Source organism: Podarcis tiliguerta, assembly GCF_965153285.1.
Source record: "Podarcis tiliguerta genome assembly, chromosome: 5".
In the NCBI taxonomy this organism is placed as follows: Eukaryota; Metazoa; Chordata; class Lepidosauria; order Squamata; family Lacertidae; genus Podarcis; species Podarcis tiliguerta.
This window is the reverse complement of record NC_139538.1, coordinates 42,379,528-42,397,569: the sequence shown is the minus strand read 5'-3', so window position 1 is coordinate 42,397,569 and position 18,042 is coordinate 42,379,528. Positions and strand designations below refer to the sequence as shown.

General features: G+C 46.5%; 1 protein-coding gene and 2 long non-coding RNA genes across 3 annotated transcripts in view; 1 reads left to right on the top strand and 2 right to left on the bottom strand.

Annotated features, from left to right (window-relative positions):
• Nucleotides 1-14,359, top strand: part of LOC310679092 (solute carrier family 2, facilitated glucose transporter member 9-like) — a 25,221-nt gene extending 10,862 nt beyond the window's left edge. Inside the window, exons 8-12 of the mRNA XM_083443844.1 lie at nucleotides 1,178-1,288; nucleotides 5,622-5,723; nucleotides 6,371-6,446; nucleotides 9,987-10,114; nucleotides 12,983-14,359. Coding sequence (XP_083299970.1) covers nucleotides 1,178-1,288; nucleotides 5,622-5,723; nucleotides 6,371-6,446; nucleotides 9,987-10,114; nucleotides 12,983-13,228 — 663 coding nt within the window. The 3' untranslated portion in view covers nucleotides 13,229-14,359. The remainder of the gene's footprint in view (nucleotides 1-1,177; nucleotides 1,289-5,621; nucleotides 5,724-6,370; nucleotides 6,447-9,986; nucleotides 10,115-12,982) is intronic.
• Nucleotides 10,385-18,042, bottom strand: LOC310679130. The gene is made up of 2 exons (XR_014512123.1): nucleotides 17,513-18,042; nucleotides 10,385-10,645 (listed from the first exon to the last, which is right to left on the bottom strand). It is a non-coding gene; the product is annotated as an uncharacterized lncRNA (long non-coding RNA).
• On the bottom strand, nucleotides 10,750-12,753 carry LOC310679132. Its single transcript, XR_014512125.1, has 2 exons — nucleotides 12,662-12,753; nucleotides 10,750-12,599 (listed from the first exon to the last, which is right to left on the bottom strand). It is a non-coding gene; the product is annotated as an uncharacterized lncRNA (long non-coding RNA).

The window sequence follows — 18,042 nt, the reverse complement described above, 5'->3', positions numbered from 1 at the left end:
CAAAATGGAGGCAATTTGCAAAACAGAAAAACAATGCATAAATAAATAAATCTAAAACCTTGTAAAACAGCCATATCCCCTCACAGCTAGTAATGCCAAGTTTGCAGGAAACAGTGCTTTTCAGCCATTAAATGCCTGGAGGAACAGGAATGTTTTAAAATTCCACCAGAATGTTAATAGTGGGGAACTACCATCATGGAGACTCTGTCACAGGCAGCCCCCAGCACTAGGCTTAGATGGTTGACACTCTTGAGTACTTTGGTCCCAAGCCTTTTAGGGTTTTGTAAGCTAGTTCCAGGCTTTGTGCACTTTGAATAGAGCCTTACTGACACCCACTCTGCTTGCAAAAGGAGGGAGGGAGAAGGGTTCCGCATGTACTTTTCACTCTAGCCCTGCCTACCACTGATCATAGAATCATAGAGTTGGAATAGACCACAAGGGCCATCGAGTCCAACCCCCTGCCAAGCAGGAAACACCATCAGAGCACTCCTGACATATGGTTGTCAAGCCTCTGCTTAAAGACCTCCAAAGAAGGAGACTCCACCACACTCCTTGGCAGCAAATTCCACTGTCGAACAGCTCTTACTGTCAGGAAGTTCTTCCTAATGTTTAGGTGGAATCTTCTTTCTTTCTTGTAGTTTGGACTATGTAGTTTGATATGCAGCCCTTAACAGATTACTCCCAAGCAAATACAGCCCATGGCAGAAAAAGGCTCCCCACTCATGTTTTACATCATGCATTAAAATGATTTACTATAATTCATGGTAGAGCATAATTAATCCCAGGAGGGAGGGGTTGGGCGATTAAAAATGAGGCACTCATATCTTAATAAAAGTGCTGTTAGTACCAGCATACAAATGGTTGCCATAAGCAGCCAAAAAAAAGGTGATTTTTCTTATTTTACAAGTGTGCTACAGAACGGAGAAAAGTGGCATGCCTCCAGCTAATTTTGATTTGAACTCAGACCCTCAAACTGTCTTTGCTAAGTCCCACTGGCATGAAAGGAGAGGATAGGAAGAAATGGTCTGCGGGTGCTAACACACGCAACTCTGCAGCAGTTCTCTGCATACCCGTCCCCTGGATTTCCTTGCAGCCTCACGAGGTATGCCACTGCCCTTCCTACTCTTCTAAGCCACACCTACCCCCTCTGCTTATGATTTCTCCTCTTCATTGACAGATCTGGTTTTACACAAATGTCATCTTTGAGAATGCCGGCATCCCTGACCCAGAGATCCCCTACACTACGGTCGGCACGGGCGCGATTGAGGTCGTTGCTGGCTTGATAGGCGTAAGTGTGGAAATCTCTAGTTTGCGTTTGGCTTGTCCTTTAAGAGGGCATCATCCTTCTGCTTTCCTTTTGCACTGAGAGAATAGATTTGTATGTACTTTTCATAATGAGACAGGGCAATAATTTCCTAACTCCTTTCCAGTGTGGAGGGCACACTCTTGGTTCCTTCAGGATGCTCTCTACCCATTTTCAACTGGAAGGATATTGTTCACAGCTGGGCTCTTGGAGAAGAGAACCGGTGAGGTTGCTTGTCACTGCCTGGTCCTAGCAAAGAGCCTTTTCTTTCACTCATTCTCTGCTCTCCTTGTGTTGCCAAACATAGCCACCAGAAGAGAACTGCTCACTTGCCCTCAGCACTCACCAAGTACTGTTTATGAGGCTGGATACACACCATAAGTCTAAAGCACCTCCTGGGACTCCTGGGAATTGTAGTTTCCCCCCACAGAACTACAATTCCCATAACTCTTAACAAACTACCATTCTCAGGACGGTGGGAATGTGCTTTAAATGTACGGTGTGTACGGAGCCTAAGCTAGCAGTACTTTCCTTCCTGTCCTAGCTATGTTTCTTCTGGGCCTTTCCAGCTGAGTGGTGGCAGTGCTCTCCTTAACAGAGCATCAGTCAAGGCACAGGCAGAATGAAAAGCAACAGCTTGGAAGATCTCTCCAGCTGCCTCTCTTTCTCCACTGGAGGTAGGGAGTGAGGACCATGCAGCAAGTCTACTTATAGGTAAAGGGGAACTGTGTTTCATGCCTTTCTTCCTCAAGTGGGCAATGTGGGAACTGGGCCATAGGCTGCAATCCTATACATGGAGGCAGCCAGTGTGGTACCTCCAGATGTTACACTCCACATCCCATCAGCCCCAGGTAGCATAATCAGGGATGATGAGTGTTGTAGTCATAAGAACATAAGAGCCCTTCTGGGTCAGGCTAAAGCAGCCTTTCTCAACCTGTGGGTCCCCAGATGTTGTTGAACTACAACTCCCATCACCCCTAGCTAGCAAGGCCAGAGCTCAGGGATGATGGGAGTTGTAGTCAAACAACATCTGGGGACCCACAGGTTGAGAACCGCTGGGCTAAAGGCTCAGCTAGTCCCACACAGAGTGGGACTTACTTCTAAGTAGACAAGGCACTGCTAGATTCTCTGTGATCAAAGAGCAGCCAGCACACAGAAGAGTGGAGCATTTTGCCTTGTGGCTTGGGAGGCCAGAGGGATCACAGAACCAGCCTCACTCAGCATGGTCTCTCAAACTCAAGGGTTGAATCATTATGCAGACTTAGTCACAGCCCCTTCTCTCGTCACCCCCAGACATCTTACCACAGAGAGGAGGATAATCAATGGCACCTCCTGTCTGTGGAGAGGGACTCGCAGTATTGTAGGAGGACAGAAGTCATTTATTAATCAGATTGCTTGCTTCCCACAACAGACAGGCATTTGTAACACTGATGATTTGCCTTGGGAGATGAGTCAAAAGGACCCTTCTGATTATTGCTAATAGCTCGTATGTTTGCATACAGCAGACTCCGGCAAAGGCTTCTGAGGGGTGCAAGCATAGTTACATAAACAACAGATTTGCAGGACACATCCAGTACGGCATTTGGTTTGTTGGCTTGCTTGTTAGACGAGAGGTATAAATGGCAGGACGATCCCATACCTAATGCATCTTGTAGCTGTCTTATTGCAACAAGGGTGCTCATTCCAGCTGTCACCGTCCCTTTGACTCCAAATTTTAGCCTAGCTGGGGCAGATTTCCAGCTGGATATCACCCAGGGCTGCCCATGTCGGACCTGTGCCTCTCCCTATTACACAGGCACATAGCTCTCCCGCCCACCAACCGCCTTTGCTGCCCATCAGCAACGCCTAACTCCGGCAAGCTCATCGCTCCATCAGCCTGATTGCTCCTGAGTGCCGACAAAAACGGCCCCCAATGGATGCACTGAGGTTGGTTATAAAATTACAGGCATTTGTTCTGCTGTCAGCAGCTTTCCTGCTTTGGCTTCCTTCTGGCAGCTTCTCCACACACACACACACACACACCATCGCAACCATAGGCTTCTGGCTCCCAGGATACCCTCCTTCCTTCCACAACCAGTGCACAAACTGCTCCCATAGCTGGAGCAGAGCCAGGGGTACATCCACAAAAGTTTGTTCCTGAACCCCCTTTCCATCAGCTTTAATGAAAACGACCTCACTTCTTCTCTTAGGGATGAACTTAACGGTTCTGCTTTTCAATGGCAGCTGCCCCATAATACATTGGATGAGAAGCCCTTCCCAAAGCTAGGAATAAAACCAGGACTGTGCATTTCCAGGCTAATGTTGTGCCTTCTATATGTTGACCTCCTTTGTAATGTTTTATTTTGAAATCTTTAAGATAATGTTTAGTTTCCTGTTAATTATGTTCCTCTGAACATATACTTTATATTTGAATTTCTTCAGTAATGTTTATTCTGGATTGTTTTATTTGATGTTTTATTGCGCATTGTAAAACACTTTGTTTCCCCCCCTTAAAAATATAAAGTGGTATAGAAATAATAATAATAAGTTGTTGGACTACAAATCTCATCATTCCTGACCTTTGGCCATGCTGGCCCTGGCTAATGGGAGTTGGGAGTCCAAGAGCATCTGGAGGGTACTATGTTGGCTGCCTCTGACCTAAACTATTTGATCTTGGAAAATAGAATGCAGGAGACAATGCCAAGCATAAGGAAGATGTCACATAGTCAGGCTATTGGTTCATCTTGCTTAGCCACTGTCTATGGGCAGCAGTTCTCTATGGGCAGAACAACAGGCAGGGTGACATTCCCTGCTCTACCTGGAGATGCTGGAGAGTGAACATGGGACCTTCTGCATGCAAAGTGGATGTTCCACCAGTGTCAGATCTATTGCTCTAAAGGTCAGATCCCCATCACCACCACCACATGTTGTGTGTAGAAGCCCAGTATACAAGCTATGCCATTGGGACACCTGCACAACCAGGTGCCCTAAAAACAAGGAGCCCCTACTCTTGAGCATGCACTCACAGATAGGGCTTCCTTCTCACGCACCTGCAGGGAACAAATGTTTGTGGGGCAGGGGCAAGATGTTGCACTGGGGCACAAACTTATGCCCTGCATTTGACTAGGGCATACTGGATCCCATATTGGATCCCACTCTCCCCTGTTAGTTTCTGTTTTGCCACTAAGCAGCTGATTGGAATCACAGGACTCTGTTTACATTCCAGAGACCTTCCAGTCTCACAGGAGGGGAGATGGGATGGGATGTTAGTGGTTTCCTGTTTCCTTTGTTCCTTTGTTTCAGTTGCTCTCTGCTTTCATAGAGAGAGGATGTCTTTTCTGACTGCTTAGCTTAGAAATAAAATTCTTTACAATGTAGCCCAAACCTCTCATCTCTTCCCTGTGCTGGGAACTCTGTTGAATAGAATGTGCCTTGGAGCCTCATCAAAGGCTCGAGGTCATTAATTATTCGTTGGAGGCGATTCTGGAGACTCGGCCGGAAGCTGAGGGTTTATCAGCTTGGCCAAGTGGAGATTCCGACATCCCCTAGCTCTGGAACCAAACCCATAATTTCTAATGGTTGGCATTCCATTGTATAGGCCAGTGATGGCCAAACTTGGCCCTCCAGTTGTTTTTGGACTACAACTCCCATCATACCTAGCTAATGGGACCAGTGGTCGGGGATGATGGGAATTATAGTCCCAAAACAGCTGGAGGGCCAAGTTTGGCCACCACTGGTATAAGCAATGGGACAAGATGGTTCTGCATCCATGCACTGTCTACGTAGCTAAGAATGATGTTACTCCATGCAGCACTGTTGGCATCTATGCAATAAGCTTGTCTGTATACTTTGTGTATATATTTGGGGGAATCGCAGAGACCAGGGATGGAAACCTCTGGCCCTCCAGACATTATTGGACTCATCCACCCCAAACAGCATGGTCAATAGTCAGGGATGATAGAGTATGTAGTCCAACAACATCTGCAGGCAGTGCTGGCTCAGAATACTTTGCTGCCTGAGGCAAGGTATAAAATGTTTTCCTCTCCCATTCCACATTCAGAAGCCAACTGGACCAACAACTGAATCTTACTTCAACACCAGCAATGAGGCAGTGTCTTCCTTTGCCTCCAAGAAAGGCAGGTACAGGTTGTGAGGCACACATAACTCTGTCCTTCAACTGAAGAAAAGACCAAGGCTGCACCATTCTGCCTAATGGTAGAACCAGCCCTGCCTGGAGGGTCACAAATTCTCCATCTAAGAACAGACAGAGACACATGCAAAACCCTAATACAACTAGCCAGCAACCTGTCTCCTCGATTTCCCCCTTTCTCTTTGACAGTGCTTCACCATTGAGAAGCTGGGACGTCGCCCTCTCATCATAGTTGGGTTCTGTTTCATGGGCATCTGCTGTGCAGGCATCACCCTGTCCCTGATTCTGCAGGTAGGAACAGCCCCATAGACACTTATATACCCATGGATGGCTGACAACGTCTCTGCAGTCCGTCCCACCCCCCCACCCCCAATCGCATATTAGATTTTGTGCTTCAGTTTGCACAGTGGGATCAGAAGTGCTGGTGGATCCTCAGAAACTCTATCCTGCTATATCTATACCACTGGTTTCCTTTTTCACACCTAAATGCTAAAGTGTAAACATAAGCAAGGCTTGGTCCTAGTTCATAAAATTGGTGCAAGTACAGGTGTGACCTCACACAGAAACAGGGATGAGTGCAAGGGGGCAGGATGAGGGGGGCAGGTTTATTTGGGAATCAGGAGATGGAAAAGAACTACTATCTCTGGAATATTGGTCAAGCTAGGTGGAGGACACCAGCTAAGTTAGGAAGCAAACAGCTAAGCTTGGAGCTATGACAGCAGGGTGTTGTGCCTCAGCTGCTTGGAACGGAGGTGTCTGCTCAGGCAAGGGTCACAGGATTGGCACAGCTAGCAGTCTGCAGACTGGGACTGAGTGTGGTCAATGGAGCTGTAGGATGCAGGCCTGGATGTAGTGGTGGAATCTCAGAACTGAATGAGCCAAAGGGGCCCAACTGCATTTATGTAAACTCTCTCAATAACCTTCTGTCCTTCCCACAGGCAACTGTGTCCTGGATGCGTTACGTCAGTGTGGCATGTGTCATTGGCATCATTGCAGGATTCTGCATGGGACCAGGTACGTTTCCGGTGCCAGACAGAGGCATCCAAAGAAATAACAAGGCGACAAAGCTCCTCTTCAAGATCCCTGGGCACCAGCAAAGCTGTGGATAGGCTGAGATCACAGGAAACCTGGTCTGAGCTTGTGGCCCCCAAGAACAGGACTGGGAGGGAATGGATGTAAGAAGTCTGCTGATAGGATTCAGGTTATTTTGGGTCTTAGAGGAGATGCAATGAGTGGTGCAATGAGTCTTCTTCTTTTTAGCAAGGTAGGAGAGCTGAAAATAATGCCAGTATATTTCACATCTGGCAACCAATTTTGGTTTGAGATAGTACATGGGAAGGCGAGTCTAAAATGCCTGAGGACACAAATTTTCACAGCCCTCTAGTAGCTATGGTGGGTCATTTACCAGAAGTAATGTAGTTAGCGTTAACTCTGATGTATATTTTGCTCTAGGAGGCTTGGTTTGGTCAGAACAGAGTATACACTTCCAGTGTTTATGCTAAAAACATGACTTCTGGAAAATGAGCCACCATAACTGCTAGAGCGCCGTGAAAACTTGTGACCTGGGCTTTTTAGACTTGTCTATCTGGGCACTAGTGGGACGTGGGTGGCTCTGTGGTTTAGACTAGGGCTTTTTTCTATATGTTTGAAGTGGTCCTCAAGGCTAGAGGGACGCAGGTTAAACCACAGAGCCTAGGACTTGCTGATCAGAAGGTCGGCGATTCGAATCCCCACGACAGGGTGAGCTCCCATTGCTCGGTCCCTGCTCCTGCCAACCTAGCAGTTCGAAAGCACGTCAAAGTGCAAGTAGATAAATAGGTACCACTCCAGCGGGAAGGTAAACAGCGTTTCCGTGCGCTGCTCTGGTTCACCAGAAGCGGCTTAGACATGCTGGCCACATGACCCAGAAGCTGTACGCCAGCTCCCTCGGCCAGTAAAGCGAGATGAGTGCCGCAACCCCAGAGTCGTCCACGACTGGACTGAGCGGTCAGGGGTCCCTTTACCTGGGTACTATTCAAAGCAGCACATTGGTTGCCAGATGTGATTTTTTTTAAGCTCTCCTACCCCACTATTTGAATTGTCCTAAGTGCTGAGGACATTTATTTATTTATTTATTTATTTATTTGATAACAATTCTACACTGCTCTTGACCAATAAAATGAGAATATAGACTTAAGAACATAAGGAGAAACCTGCTAGATCAGGCCAATGGCCCATGTAGCCCAGCACCCTATTCTCAAGCAGATGCCTGTGGGAAGCCCGCAAGGAGGACCTGAGGGCTATGACCACAGCATTCTCCCCCACTTCTGATTCCCAGCATGTGGTGTTCCGAGGCATACCTTGGCTTGGTTCTGGCATTTTGAGTACCCAAAGGACCATGGTCAGCAGGCCACTGATGGGAATCTGAATCTGTCACCACCTGCCATGCCCTAAAACTGGTGCGGCATGAATTGCCTAACGATGTCTTGCTTTGGATTTCAGAGGCAACTCCTGCTATTTCTGCTAACAAAAGGGCCAAAGCAGAGCTCTCTAAATATGATGGACGAGGCGGCTGCTGGTTTACCCAATTGATGTATTAGTATAGCCGCCAACAGATCCATAACTCATTGTCGGCCCAGAATTTATTCGCTGTAATTACATCTTTAATTAGGATTTTAATGGCTCATTGTTCACAAACAATGATGAATCTGACTTTTAAAATAAAAATATCTCTCTTCCCACTCTGGGTGATCTGTGAGCAATGCTCAATCAGGGGTTTTTCTTAACAATCCCTGGATGGATTTCCCCCCAGTATTATTAAGGCTGGTGGTTCTTTTTAACAACAACAACAACCAATATTATTATTATTTCAAGAAGCAGTCCCTTGTGTTCCTGAAAGAAAGCGGTGCTGCCTAAACTACCACCATGTAAAGAGGGCAGATCTTGATGCACTAGGGCAGATAGATCTGAAACCTTTCTGTTGCAGGAGCACAAGGTCTTGGCTCCTTCTGTTAAAGAAGTGTCTGTCATCAGCATCACCATATATACGCAAGTGTGTAGGGCTACGCTGAACCAGAGAGCAGTCTTGTGAATGTCTTTATGGCCCTTGATAAGCAGTCCTTCACTTACAGCAATTAGAGGGGGTACTCAAAAGCATGCAGAAGTGTTTATGGGTTGTGGGGGGAGAGGGACCACATCTCTGTTGCCTTGGAAACTAGGCTGACAATCCTGCTTTGCTGCAGTTACGCTGCTTTGCCCTCACTCAGAAGCCCTCTTCCAGCTCTGGATGCACCAGAACATGTGTTGGAATGGGCATTCATGCTCGCAACCTACTGAGAGCAACGTAGTGCAGACAGGCCACATCTTCACTCGGATGTGCATCCTTGTATGCATCCAAGTGCACATTCAGGTGTGGGTGTCACCTATTCAACTGATCTCAGTTGGATGTGCGCTCAAACAAACATTTCCATGTGACTTCTGGCAGCCTAGATAGAGCCAGATTAGAGCAATGCAGCTTAGCGGGGCCTCCTCACTGTTTTTGTCACGTAGCAAATCTGATTGGCTCCACAACATCATCACTTTTACTGCATCACCCGTGATTGTCTGAGATCTCTTGGGGTTTTCTAAAGGGAGTGACAAAGCAGCAATGGATTGAGTGAAAAGAAGTGCAAAAAGTAAAAGACAGGGAGTTTGATTAATGGCTTTTGCATCCTTTATAGTATGTGTTTTGCCCTGTTCTGGGGCCAAAAATGTGGCACAATTCTAACTTACTTTCTTTCTCTTTCTTTCTTTCTTTCTTTCTTTAAATCCATATACTGCTTGGTTGTAAAAAAACAAAAACAAACTCACAGCAGTTTATAAAAAGATAAAAATGTTAGATGAAAATTCACAACCATGCTTTAAAACATGCAAAAGTTAAAATGCTAAAACAGATTACCGTATTTTTTGCTCTATAAGACGCACCAGACCACAAGACGCAGCTAGTTTTTGGAGGAGGAAAACAAGAAAAAATATATTCTGAATCTCAGAAGCCAGAACTGCAAGAGGGATCGGTGTGCAGTGAAAGCAGCAATCCCTCTTGCTGTTCTAGCTTCTGGGATAGCTGCGCAGCCTGCATTCGCTCTATAAGACGCACACACATTCCCCCTTACTTTTTAGGAGGGAAAAAGTGAGTCCTATAGAGCAAAAAATACGGTAAATTTAAGTGGTTGTCTGTGTAGGTGGTCTTCCAATTTGTCCCTGCAGAGGGCAGCAGTGAGCAAAATAAATGCCCCCTCCTGTGCAACATTATTTAATATCAATCTTAATAATTAAGATTTATTGCTGGGTTGTTTTTATTTTTATTATGTATTTTGTGATTTTATGTTGTAACCGCCCTGTGGGTATAGGGTGGTATACAAATTTAATAAATAATAATAATAAACATCTTTGGGGAACCTGGTGGTTTGAAGTAGATTCACCCCTGCAAGGGTTATTTGCAGGCTCCGCCTTTGACAGTCTGGCCCCACTAACAGGGGCTCGGATTAAAAGCCTAGCCTGGCCTATTTGATTCTGAGTGCCATCTTTCCCATACAGCTGGGGTTCCATTTCTGATGACAGCTGAACTCTTCAAGCAATCACATCGGCCATCGGCCTACATTGTGGGTGGGTCCCTCAACTGGCTCTCCAACTTCACTGTTGGCTTTGTATTTCCCTTCCTGCAGGTAATACTGGGCCCCTTTGAGAGGCTGGTAGGCTCTGGGGTCCCCTGACTAGCAAGGCAAGAGAGCAGAATGCCTAGTGAAGGCATAGGCAAACTCCAGCCCTCCAGATGTCTGGGGCTACAATTCAGATCATCCCTAGCCAACAGGACCAGTGGTCAGGGATGATGGGAATTGTAGTCCTAAACATCTGGAGGGTTGGAGTTTGCCTATGCCTGGCCTAGTGGTTCTCATGGCAGGTTCCTTCTAGCAGTGGTTGCAGGACACAGCACAGAGGAGAACCATATGCTGTATTTCTGTGTGACCTAGAACTTTCTACTAGAAATGGGGAAAGAGCTCCATAGGTACTGCATAGCTTAGTTCTTTCTCGGTAGTGGCGATGGGGTCATGCTCCAGCATTCTGAGTGGCAGAAAACACACGTTACAGTAGACCAGCCTTCCCAAGCTCATGCCCTTCAGACATTCTGAACTGAAGCTCTCCCATCATTGTGGTCCATGCTGGCTGAGGCTTACAGGAACTGTAGCTCAAAACACCTGGAAGGCACCAAATAGGAGAAGACTGCCATAGCAAAGCTGGTGATGCCCCCATGGTAGCAACAAAATTAGTAGCAAAAGAAACTAAGAGAGGGGGCAGTGTATCTTTCTGAACCTTTATTATATATTGCATAAAGCAGGGGTGCTCCTCCAGGGTAGGGTAGTGCCTTGCATGCAGTAGGTCACAGGATCTGTCCCAGGTAGCACTGAGAGTCAGGGACTGATCACACATTAGACAAGGTGAAGCCATTTGCTTCAAGTAGCGGATCCGACCCCCTTGCCCTCTCCACCCTCCCATTGCACTGCTGCCAGCCCCATTGTCCTCATTGCTGCCACTACCCCCTAGTCGTTCCCCCATTTGCTGCTGCTGCGTTCTGGCAGCAGCATGGGCACAACTGCAGGTGAGGGTGCTGTTGCTGTCTTGGGCTGGCAGCAGGGAGGGGTGGGGACCTGGATCTGTGGAAGAGGGAGCGGAGCGTTTTGACTACAACGGCAAAATGTCTCAGACTGACACTGCTAGGAGTGGCTCTGACTTGAAACCCCGGAGAGCCTCTGCTAATCAGTGTAAATGGGTCTGAGCTGGATGAATCAATGGCCGGACTCAGTGAAAGGCTGCTTCCTATATTCCAGATGTTGTCGAACTCCCCTCCACAGCCAGTATGGCCAATGGCCAGCAGGATGGTGGGAACGGTAGTCTAGCAACATCTGGAAGGCCACCACATTGTCTACCCTCTGCTCTAAAGAAACACAAGACCAGTTGTGATCTTCGTCACATTACACACAGAGAGAGAGAGAACCAGCAACAAAGCCATCTGGTCTTGACAAGTTATTCCCTAATCAGATCGCGTGGATGCGCCAAATGGCAAACCAATTCCCTTGCTTTGTAAACACCATTCCCTGCCCCAAAACATGAAATCATTACATTCTGAAAGTACCAGGCCTTCTCTTATGTAAACAGCACTGGAAAGGCAAAGTGAAGGTTTCCTGTTGAAGGGTCAGAAAAGTAATCTAGCACTTCTTGACATACCAGTCGTATATGGTGAAGGTGTGTGTATGTAACTATGCTAATTCACTTCAGTCACGGAATTAAGAGTCTTCTGGTACAAAATTTTAGGACTGTGTAATCTAGATCAGGGCAGTCCAACTTTTTATAGCAAGGGGGCTACAATAGTGGTGTGACATGGGACTCACAGGCCACACACTGCCTTGTTGCATGGGGGGAGGAGAGTGAGGCCAAAACTCCTCCCCCTCGTGCTGCCTTCCCAAAGTCAGGTAAGCGAGGCTCCGGGCTTGGGGATAAGGTGCAAGGCTCTGGCCAGGTCCTAGAGCCCTTCTACCTCCTTCCCGAAGCCCAGCACCTCACTTAACCAGCTTTGAGAAGGCATGGAAAGGGCTGGGGGAGAGCATTAAATGTTGCCAAGGGCCACCAAAAAGGCCTCAATGGCTGTGCATTGAACCACCCTGATCTATATTATTAAATCCCCCACGGAGCCAGAAGGAAACACATTAAGAGGAAGGGGAAGAGCAATAGCACAGTGCTAGAGCCACAGATTTGGTTGCAGAAGGTCACAGGTTCATTCTGCAGCATCTCCAAGTAGAGCTCAAGGAAAACCCTGCCCAAAACCCTGAAGAGCTGCTGCCAGTCGTAGACTGGAGTGAGGAACCTTAGTCCCAAGGCCCAAATGCAGCCCTCAAAGCATTTCTGTCTGGCCCTCAGAACTCTTCCCACACCGCACCTGATCCCCTGCCACACACCTTCTTCCCATGCCCTGCCTCTCACAAACTCTGCTTCACACCCTCTTGGGGTGTTTTTGCTTATACCCTGGCCATGCCTTTTGTTGCCTGGATGGAGAATAGAGAGAGATGTATAAGTATGTTCAGAAACTAGCCTACTGTACAGTGGCAATATTTTTATTTGTTGCTTCACTCACTTTTGCCTCTTCACACCCAACACCTTCCATGTGGCAATATTTATATTGGTTGCTCAACTCACTTTTGCCTCTTCACACCCGACACCTTCCATGTGGCTTCCAGGAGGAAATGCTGAAAAGGGTTCTCCAACCCTCGGTGTAAACAATACTGAGCTAGACAGACCAATTGCCTGACTTCATGTAAGGCGTCTTCCTATATTCCTAAGAGGCCTTAATAGGTAAGAAGAGAACCTGTGACGGTGAGGAATGGGAGATGCTGGGGTTTGCTAACAGAGAGGGTGCCCTAAACACTCAAAATGCTGGAGGCTGCTTCTTAGTGCACTGAACCAACCAAATGGATGAGGACTGGGTAGAGCCTGTTTGTGTCCCTCTGCTTATCTGGACTCTTCTTTGTTTCCATTCCCAGATGTCTGCTGGTGCCTTCTGCTACTTGGTCTTTTGTGGCGTCTGCCTTTTGGTGGCACTGTATGTCTATTTCATCATCCCCGAGACCAAAAACAAGACGTTTATGGAAATCAGCCACATGTTTGCCTCTCGCCCCTCCTTCCTCTCCAGCTTGCCGGATTCTGTCAAGATGATCAAGTTCAATGGTTATGGTGCCCTGGAGAACAGCTCCCTGGAACTCTCTGGCTCAGGATCCAACCCTCCATGATGATCTCCCATTCAGTGTTTTGGGGGTTCCATTTCTCCTATTGTGGGGAAGCCACCTCAGTGAAATGGCAAAGGGAGACAATAATACTGATTCTCTTCCTGTAACTTCTTTCATCTTCACCAGCAGCACAAAAGGGACCGGGGGGAAGATTTGGGGAGAAGCATCTAATTTAAACCTAAGAAGTCTGACTCTGCCCCCAGGTATTTTGGGTGCACTTCTGTCCCAAATCCTTTCTTCCTCCTTCACTGTCTTCTTCTGAGGGCCAGAAATTAGTAGCATTGAGGGATAGCTATCCTCAGGAACTTGGTTTATACATACAGTTTTTTTCAGAATGTCATGAATGGGACTCATCCTCTTTCCTTTAAGGCATTTTGAGGATTTTTTGGAGATCTCCTCACCTGCTTCCTGATTTTTCTGGTAGTCATGCCAACACATGACTGGAAATCCTATTGAGAGATCACCAATAACAAGTCTTCCCAGCAGTGCTGCAACTAAACAGCAATGTCTGAACCACACCAAAAGACAAACTCAGTACCTGTAAGAGCACATATACATTCCACATGCCACTATGTCCCAAAAGGCAAAGACAGAAGTCAAATGCCCATCCAGCCACTGATTTACTCCCTAACAGAGCAAGAGCAATACACTGCTGGGACATTCCACTCAACACTGATTCATTCATAACAAAACTATTCCAGGGACAGGGAACTTGTAACCCTTCAAGCTCAGTATGCATATACCAGAGTTGAAGAATCTGTGGCGCTCTAGATGTTGCTGGACTACAATTTCTGTCACCCCTGACCTTTGGCCATGCTAGATTGGACTGATGGGAATTGGAGTCCAACAACATCAGGTGGGCCACAGGTTCCCTCATCACCCCACAGAACCTGAGGTTATTTCCAGACCACCTGGTTATTGAGGATTCATTCTGATTTGTTGTACAATGCTTCTGAGTCGTGTCTTCCAGGTTGCTTCCCTCCAACCCAGCCCTAGAGATTGAAAATAAAGAGGAATCTTTTGGGTTTGTGTTCTGAGAAGTGTGAATTTTGAGGGATAGCTGTGACTTGGTTCATTAATTGGTTAGAGATGGCAGATTAGGCAGTTTTTCATTAAAATGCAAGGAAAATTGAATTTCTTCTTTATTCTAAGCTGGGCCCTATCAGTGCTTGAATGGAATCACCTAAGAACCATATGTAGGCTGCCTTGAGTTCCATGAAGGAAGAATGGAAGGGAATCCCATTAATAAATTAAATTAGGGTGGTGGATGGGGAAAGGGTTAAGCACACCCTCCCCTTGCTGGTTCTCTGCATTATATCACCTGTTACCAGAACAGGTTTTTTGTGGGAGCCAGAGGTAGAATTGTTACATGCACTTCATTTAGCATCTAGTTCAGCCAGATGAACTCTTTCCAGAGTTGTTGTTATTATTTTATTAGAAAATTTGTAATCCACTCCTTCATAAAATATAACAAGGTGGCTTACAGTAAAATACAGTAGAATCAACCTATAAATATAAGTGAAGCATAATTAAAAACATCAGTACATACTGGTTCAGTTAAAGAAAAAAAAATCCTGTCATGAAGGCCTGTCTAAACAGTGCGGTTTTCAGGAGACACCTGAAAGATGGCAGGGACGATTTCAGTTGGAGTTTGCAGGTAAGGCGTTCCACAGGGCTCAGTCCCTCATGGAGGCCAACCGAACTTAAGTTTACATCAACCCTCATGTTATCATTAAGAGAGACAGGGTGGTGTAATGGTTGGAGATTGAAGGTTCAAATCTCAAAGTTCTGCTGGGTGACCTTGGGCCAGTAGCTCCCTCATATAAATCTGCTTCCTAGGGTTGGTGTGATGATAAAACGGAAGGCGGGCCAGACGTGGCATTTTGTACTCTCTGGAAGGTGGGTGCATTTGGGGTTTTGGGGGTTTTTTTACACAATAAATAAATAATTTGTACACACAGAGAATGGAAAGTTTTACAATGAATGACCACTAGATGTCCCTGTTGGTCAGTAATCTCAAGTGGATGCTTTCAGTAAAACTGAACTGCCTGAAGCTGCAATCTTAACTTTACTAGTCTACATCTGCACCATGCATTTAAAACACTATCATACCTCTTTAACAGTCCTGGCTTCCCTCAAAAAATCCAGGGGACAGTAGCTTGTTAAGGGTGCTGACAGATTTTAGGAGACCCCTATTTGCCCACCCTCCTACAATTTCCAGCGCTATTTTTCTAGAAAAAGAGGTGCCAGAACTCACCATGATTTCTTCCCTTGTTCTCTCATAATGGTGCCCACCTGAGAGACTCCAAAACTGAATTCCAGTGAGTTCCGGCTTTAACAATCAATCCATCTTCACAGGGAACTGGGAATTCTAAGTCTCTGGGGAATAGGGTGTCCTAACATCTCTAAGCATCAAACTACAGTTCCCTCCCAGCGCTCTCTCCCTCTTCCTCTTCCTCACCTTGGTGTCCAGCCCCATAATCTATTCAGAATTCTGGCAGATTTTCTCCTGCGATCAGCACAGAATGGTGAATCCTCAGGAGATGTTGACAAGTAGGAAGGAGAGACGGGGACAGATTCCTCACCTCGAAACTCTGAATTCCATCTAGTGTGTCAGGAAGATGGAGAACATGACTGGGAACTTGATGGGCCTTTGTGGGTGCCATGGCACCCATGTCAATGAACCAGGGCCCTGACTGGGTCAGAGGCAGCTTCCTACATTCTGTGCACAAGGCCCCAGGATTAATCTTCAACACTGCCAGTTGAAAGGATCTCAGATACAGGGCCAGGGAAGACTTATGCTGTAGTGTGGCAGGGACATGGGATGGAAGCTAAGGAAACCACACCTCTTCCCTTTGGGGCCTTTTCTTGGGAGCACAACAGAAGTGACATCCAAACCCAGGTCTCTGTGGCTTATCGCAGCTCACATGCTGACTCCTATGCTTCACTGAGGAGCCCTGAGGGAGGGGAAGGTTGGCGACTCAAGCAGGAAGGAGTCAAACCAAGTTTCCCTTCTCCTTATAGTTGGCTCAGCCCCAGCTTCTCCTGAGACTCCTTTTCCTCACTCATTCTCCCTCCCGCTATTAACTGCCTTTTCCTGCACAGCCATCATGTTCTTCTGTGACATCCTAGACAGTCCACTGTCAATGGCAACAACTGGGGAAGCATCACTATCAACCCCCCATCCCAGGCCTGATCATCATTTTATTTGTATGCCGCCTTTCCAGAGTTAAAACAATGCTGAAGGCAGCTTACGATATGAAAAGATTTACATAATTACAAACATAGCAAAGTAGTCCTAAAAATAAACACATTAAAAACTACATAACCAAACTGAACAATTTCCACATAAAAATAAAGATACAAAAAGTTAATAGCAGTAACAACAGCAAAAGCTCCCCCCAAATACCCCAGTGCTTGCTGGGCAGCAGCCGCAGTCCTTATGAGGCCAGTCAGGCCCCACCCTGGGCCAGGTGGATAATCATAGGAGCACACCAACAGTGATTTATTTGTTTATTTCTTATTTATTTCTCACCCAGCACACCCTTCATGTCGAATGAAACCAACTCAAATGTATGATATCCCATTACCCGAGGAAAAACATAGAATGACCAGTATATGCATTTAGAAATATAAGATGGCTTGTTTAAGCCCTGCAGTTCTCTCCATTGCTTTCATGAGTGGTCTTGAGAAAAACTCACTGGCTTCAGACATCCCTGTAGAAGGGATTTTGTAACAACAAGAAAAGCGGACAATGAGTGGACTAGCTGCCATCTGGCAGCATCACCAAGGCACCTCCGGTCCTAGTGACTTCATCTGCTAACTTCAGTGTGCCAGCTTCCAGGGCTTTCATCTATTCATGAATAGCCACCTTTCGCACAACTCATTCATGCACATGTACACACCATTTCACCTTGACCACATTCGAAAGCTCCCATTCATTCATTCATACGGACAGACAGACGTACACCAGCCAACATCCATGAAGAACACCAGTGAACACATCCAACTCTCATTCATTTACTTTTGTGCCCAGGCTTTATTCCACAAATATTCACCAGCTGCTGTTAACTAGCTCCTGAAGGTGAACTTCAACCAGCTTACATTCACAGATATCAACCTGCTTCAGCCTTGCAGCACCCACCAGCTTCTGAATGTGAACTTCGCCAGCATCTACCCACCAACATCTGCCAGCTTCTGTTAGGCCCACTGCTAGACATCAGCAAGCTTCTGGCCTTGAAAACCAGCAGCTTTCAAGCTGCAATCCCACCTAGCAAACAAACTTGCCTTATTATTTCTCCATAGCATCCTGCTGGGGGATTATAGCCTCCTATTGTCCAGTGTTCCTTCTCCAAGTGGGAAAAAGGGGCACTGCTGAATGTCACAGTTGTTGCCAGCTGTGTCCTGCTGGGGAACAGAGAAGGGCTTTCCCCTTGGCCTGCCTTTATATCCACTCAGCTGCTCAGTGCTTTTGTGACATCATAAGCAGTTTGCAGCCAATGGCAACAGCTGTAGAGGTATCATCTTCATCTCCTCAGAGCTCACAATCATGGGTGCACCTCAGCAGTGATTCAATTGTGTGCCTGTCTGTATGTCAGTGTTGGCCGGGTACAGAAGTAGAAGAACAAATGTTTTGCACACACACATTTTCTTGAGTCCTAAAGATCTGGGCAAATTGGAAGCAAGGTGGGCCTGAGCAGGAAAATGTATTCCTCTCTCAAAGGATAACATTGCACAAGATTACTGTATCCCCAACCTCTTCCCACCTGTATCAATAATATACACATTATGGATGTGCATTGGGAATGACACTGATC